The 6,172-nt window shown below is 27.3% G+C and overlaps 1 protein-coding gene across 1 annotated transcript in view; it reads right to left on the reverse strand.

Moving 5' to 3' along the window:
• Window positions 1-1,147, reverse strand: part of LOC111618945 (ornithine decarboxylase antizyme 1-like) — a 36,044-nt gene extending 34,897 nt beyond the window's left edge. The window contains exon 1 of the mRNA XM_023360572.1: window positions 1,012-1,147. Within this exon, the coding sequence (XP_023216340.1) occupies window positions 1,012-1,054 (43 nt within the window). The 5' untranslated portion in view covers window positions 1,055-1,147. The remainder of the gene's footprint in view (window positions 1-1,011) is intronic.
• Window positions 1,148-6,172: the final 5,025 nt, after the last annotated feature.

Here is a 6,172-nt window from a genome sequence, read left to right on the forward strand (position 1 = left end):
TAGAGCGTCGATTATCCGAAAGTCAATCATCCGAAAGAATTCCAGTCGGCAAATTTAAATTTTCGCCAGTGCTGTGGCGCTGCAATCTTTGGCTATGTCTTGGGCTACTCAAATATTTTACGTTTTTGATACTAAATTAACTTCTGAAGTATAATTTTTTATTGTTTTTATATTTTTCAATATATTTATTTTGTTTGTATAAAATAAAAAAGTAATTTTTAACGACAAAATAGTCTTCGTTAGGCTTAACATCGACGAAAATTCAACGCGAAGCGACATGCAACGGAGAAAAATGTCTAGATGGGATAAATTAATATATTTTTTCGTACATAATCGGTTATCCGAAACATCGGTCTTCCGAACCACCCGTCCCCAATTGATTCGGATAATCGACGCTCTACTGTACAACTTTTTATCTAGTGGCTGAAATTTGAAGAAATTTTTCTCAGAAATAGCTTTTGTGTAGTGCGAACGAAGACTACATCCTCAAGATTTCTTTGCAATCCGTTAATTAGAACAGAACTGAATAGGCGAAATTTAATTATAACCATCTAACTGTAAGATTTCCTTTTTAGGAATAAAAAGGAAATACCGAATAGTTATAATTTAAAATTGAAAGTATTGGTGCTGCTGCAATTTCAAAATATAAATAATTAATTTAAAAAATTGCGTTATATATATTATTTATTATAATTACATTACTAAAATAACAAAATATATTTAAATAAGATAAAAATCATATGTAAAATGAGTCTATCATATAGTGCATGACTATCATAAGCAGGTGAATAGCTAAATCCATGGTAAGAGGGTGAATGACTTACGTTAACAACAGAAATAGTGACAAAAGAATGAGTCTGGATCTGATGATAATCCGATATCAATAAATAGAAATTTCAAGTCTTGTCACTTAAAATAATTTGGTTCATAAATCTCACCCTCCCACGCTCACCCGACATACGTGTTAAGACCCAGATAATAAGCTATACTAAATAACATAAAACAACATACGGATCGTGGGCTGGAACTGGCGAAATATCTCCAATATCAGCATTTATTATTGTTTCGGCGTCCATTTCAGCTCTCGAATAATATTTGGTTGACTCCAGCGACTTGTTTCGAATTTAAATGCAATTGAAAGGAAATTATCGTCACGTGATTGGATATCTCCCAAATTCTTTTGTCACAAGACAAAATTCCGCTTTCAAAAGCATTCCCGTTTAATGATGCTTTTGTTGTCTTGCATAATCTCACCGAATCTTATTCAGTAAATCAATTTATAAACAGTATCAACAATCAAAAGTCAATTTGATTTTGCGTAAAAAAACTGCTAAATTTGCAAGCAAAAATAGCTTTATAGCGTGATGTAAAAGTTGCCAAAATCGTAAAGAATAGTCTGTTATAGATATTCTAAATGCAGATGTTTTTGCTTCAGGATTGTAAACATCTTACTACTACACTTGACGTAGATAAGTTCGACCTCTAATTCTCCTTTTGAATCGAGAGTTAAATTTGACTGTTAATAATGAATGAATGAACGAATGTCAAATTGTTTTTTTCTTTAAACTTTAAAGGAGTATAATAAGGAGTAGTTAAATGTAGACCTTTATTGGTCTGCATTTAACTCTTGAATAAAATTAGTAGAATTAACGTAAGGAATTTGGTTTCATTTGCAAGTTTAACTTAGCCTACTACTTAGACCCAAAATCAAAATTCACTATTGAAATAAATGTATTGTTCCGGCATTCGAAAACCACCACTGATTCTAAAACGCTAAAAATAGTTGAGTGTCTAAAAACTGTTTGTAAACTCAGTTACTGTAGCTAAACTAAAAGATTCAGTTCTTGGCGAAAGTGTGAGAATTGAGAAGCAAGTATTTAAAAAAATTAATTATATAAACGTTCAAATTTAATTAAAATAAAAGCTTTTACATTTTATTTATAATCGCATTTAACTTTTACTTTTTAAACTGCGATTTTTATTTTTATTTCGATTTAATATTCAAATAGTTTGATTACAACACGTTCATCAGAACAAGTAATTATTTTGCATATAGAAGAAGCGCATAATATGCTCTTATAACTGTAGTAATTTTATTATGGTTATATGATTATTACATAAGTTATCCTACTGTGGTTTAGTAATTCTATTAATAAAACAAACATTACAACTGAATTATTCTGTACTATGTTATTCTGAATTAACAAATTTTCAATTTTATATTTTATTTCAATCGTGCTTTGTCTAACATAATTTTAACCTGGCACGAGATTCACTTTACGTAATTTACTATTGATCTTTTTTTCTTTTTTTGTAAAAATAAGTCAGAGCTACTTAAGCTTTTTTTTTTATTCTATAAGATATAATAAAGGCAATCAATCGTTATAATCGTAAGAGAAATACGATTTTTCTTGTAATTAAAATTGCCAATAAGATAATTTTAATTGCTATTCTTATTAAGATATATATTAAAGATACAATTATATAAACATTTCTTTTATAGTCTTTGCCATAAATGAATTACTGTATATAATCAAATAAGCGTTTGCTATGAAATTAAATTAACTTCTGAATTATAATTTTTTATTGTTTTTATATTTTTCAATATATTTATTTTGTTTGTATAAAATAAAAAAGTAATTTTTAACGACAAAATAGTCTTCGTTAGGCTTAACATCGACGAAAATTCAACCGCGAAGCGACATGCAACGGAGAAAAATGTCTAGATGGGATAAATTAATATATTTTTTCGTACATAATCGGTTATCCGAAACATCGGTCTTCCGAACCACCCGTCCCCAATTGATTCGGATAATCGACGCTCTACTGTACAACTTTTTATCTAGTGGCTGAAATTTGAAGAAATTTTTCTCAGAAATAGCTTTTGTGTAGTGCGAACGAAGACTACATCCTCAAGATTTCTTTGCAATCCGTTAATTAGAACAGAACTGAATAGGCGAAATTTAATTATAACCATCTAACTGTAAGATTTCCTTTTTAGGAATAAAAAGGAAATACCGAATAGTTATAATTTAAAATTGAAAGTATTGGTGCTGCTGCAATTTCAAAATATAAATAATTAATTTAAAAAATTGCGTTATATATATTATTTATTATAATTACATTACTAAAATAACAAAATATATTTAAATAAGATAAAAATCATATGTAAAATGAGTCTATCATATAGTGCATGACTATCATAAGCAGGTGAATAGCTAAATCTATGGTAAGAGGGTGAATGACTTACGTTAACAACAGAAATAGTGACAAAAGAATGAGTCTGGATCTGATGATAATCCGATATCAATAAATAGAAATTTCAAGTCTTGTCACTTAAAATAATTTGGTTCATAAATCTCACCCTCCCACGCTCACCCGACATACGTGTTAAGACCCAGATAATAAGCTATACTAAATAACATAAAACAACATACGGATCGTGGGCTGGAACTGGCGAAATATCTCCAATATCAGCATTTATTATTGTTTCGGCGTCCATTTCAGCTCTCGAATAATATTTGGTTGACTCCAGCGACTTGTTTCGAATTTAAATGCAATTGAAAGGAAATTATCGTCACGTGATTGGATATCTCCCAAATTCTTTTGTCACAAGACAAAATTCCGCTTTCAAAAGCATTCCCGTTTAATGATGCTTTTGTTGTCTTGCATAATCTCACCGAATCTTATTCAGTAAATCAATTTATAAACAGTATCAACAATCAAAAGTCAATTTGATTTTGCGTAAAAAAACTGCTAAATTTGCAAGCAAAAATAGCTTTATAGCGTGATGTAAAAGTTGCCAAAATCGTAAAGAATAGTCTGTTATAGATATTCTAAATGCAGATGTTTTTGCTTCAGGATTGTAAACATCTTACTACTACACTTGACGTAGATAAGTTCGACCTCTAATTCTCCTTTTGAATCGAGAGTTAAATTTGACTGTTAATAATGAATGAATGAACGAATGTCAAATTGTTTTTTTCTTTAAACTTTAAAGGAGTATAATAAGGAGTAGTTAAATGTAGACCTTTATTGGTCTGCATTTAACTCTTGAATAAAATTAGTAGAATTAACGTAAGGAATTTGGTTTCATTTGCAAGTTTAACTTAGCCTACTACTTAGACCCAAAATCAAAATTCACTATTGAAATAAATGTATTGTTCCGGCATTCGAAAACCACCACTGATTCTAAAACGCTAAAAATAGTTGAGTGTCTAAAAACTGTTTGTAAACTCAGTTACTGTAGCTAAACTAAAAGATTCAGTTCTTGGCGAAAGTGTGAGAATTGAGAAGCAAGTATTTAAAAAAATTAATTATATAAACGTTCAAATTTAATTAAAATAAAAGCTTTTACATTTTATTTATAATCGCATTTAACTTTTACTTTTTAAACTGCGATTTTTATTTTTATTTCGATTTAATATTCAAATAGTTTGATTACAACACGTTCATCAGAACAAGTAATTATTTTGCCTATAGAAGAAGCGCATAATATGCTCTTATAACTGTAGTAATTTTATTATGGTTATATGATTATTACATAAGTTATCCTACTGTGGTTTAGTAATTCTATTAATAAAACAAACATTACAACTGAATTATTCTGTACTATGTTATTCTGAATTAACAAATTTTCAATTTTATATTTTATTTCAATCGTGCTTTGTCTAACATAATTTTAACCTGGCACGAGATTCACTTTACGTAATTTACTATTGATCTTTTTTTCTTTTTTTGTAAAAATAAGTCAGAGCTACTTAAGCTTTTTTTTTTATTCTATAAGATATAATAAAGGCAATCAATCGTTATAATCGTAAGAGAAATACGATTTTTCTTGTAATTAAAATTGCCAATAAGATAATTTTAATTGCTATTCTTATTAAGATATATATTAAAAATNAGATTTAATCTATTTAAGTCTATGGATCCAGTGATTTATTAATTAAAAATAAGGTTAATGGCCGTGATTAGATTTTTTTATATTTATTTTTTGGATTGAAGCCATAGATAAAACTTGATTGTAACTTCTCCAAACACAAATACTCAGCTTTTTACTATGGATAATTAACAATATTATTTGTATTTAAAGTTTAATCAATCATTGAAAGGTAAATAGCATTATAAATATGCACCGGTATATATATATATATATATGTTACACAATATGTTATTGCAAAACGAAAGATAAAAAGAAAATAGACTTACACGTCAAATATCATATGACACTTATCCTTGAATAAAATTTATCTGCATTTAGAAAAATGTAAACAGATACAGATTGTATCTGTTAAAAATAAATAATTAAAAATCGAAAGAAAGTTACAAATTTTAAATTCCATATGTCATGTAACAATGGTATGTGACATCACTTTTTAATAAAAAAAAAACTATATAAATGGCTTTTGGAATAAAAAGTTGGGTAGGATTTTGTTTACTTTTCTGATTTTCATTAAAACTTATCTTTTCTATTATTGTAGATGATTAAATATAGACATTGCCTAATCTGGCGTCATCATAATTAGTAGAATTTTTATGGAAAATTTTAAATTATACATTTTGTTTAAAATATTTATAGTATACTCGACTCCGCGATGTTAATTTGAAATTAATGATATAAAAATATTTATTATATACAGTAAGCAGTATGAAGACAACACAAGTTACACAAAATAAAATAATAATAATCCATAAATAATGATAAGAAATATAATCAAAAATATAATTTCTATTGTCGTTTTAATAAAAAACAAACTCAATATATTTTTATCTATTGATAAAGTAAAATAGATAGCATTATTCATAAGTGAAATATCAAAAATCATAATTTCTCAACCCATCATCATCGAAAATCTGAGTTCGAATTTAATCCAGAATAATTCGAGTCGGGTTTCCAAACTGTGGACAATCCTTATATTATATAAATCAATAAAATAATCGTAACTACATTTCAGTTTTTCTCATGAATATCTCAAAAAGTGGAATCTATCTTTCTATCTACGATATTTAAGTTTAAATATACGCCCATAATAATATCGTAATTCTAGACACAAAATGTAGAGAAATAAATATTAGATAACTTTTTACAAAAATAAATGATATAAACCAAAAGAATTAAATAATATTTGTTTAATGTTTTTAATTTTAGTTACTCTAGAGTCTAGATGTTACA

The sequence above is a fragment of the Centruroides sculpturatus genome, unplaced genomic scaffold (assembly GCF_000671375.1).
Source record: "Centruroides sculpturatus isolate CEXI.00-Female unplaced genomic scaffold, Cexi_2.0 scaffold66, whole genome shotgun sequence".
Taxonomy (NCBI): Eukaryota; Metazoa; Arthropoda; class Arachnida; order Scorpiones; family Buthidae; genus Centruroides; species Centruroides sculpturatus.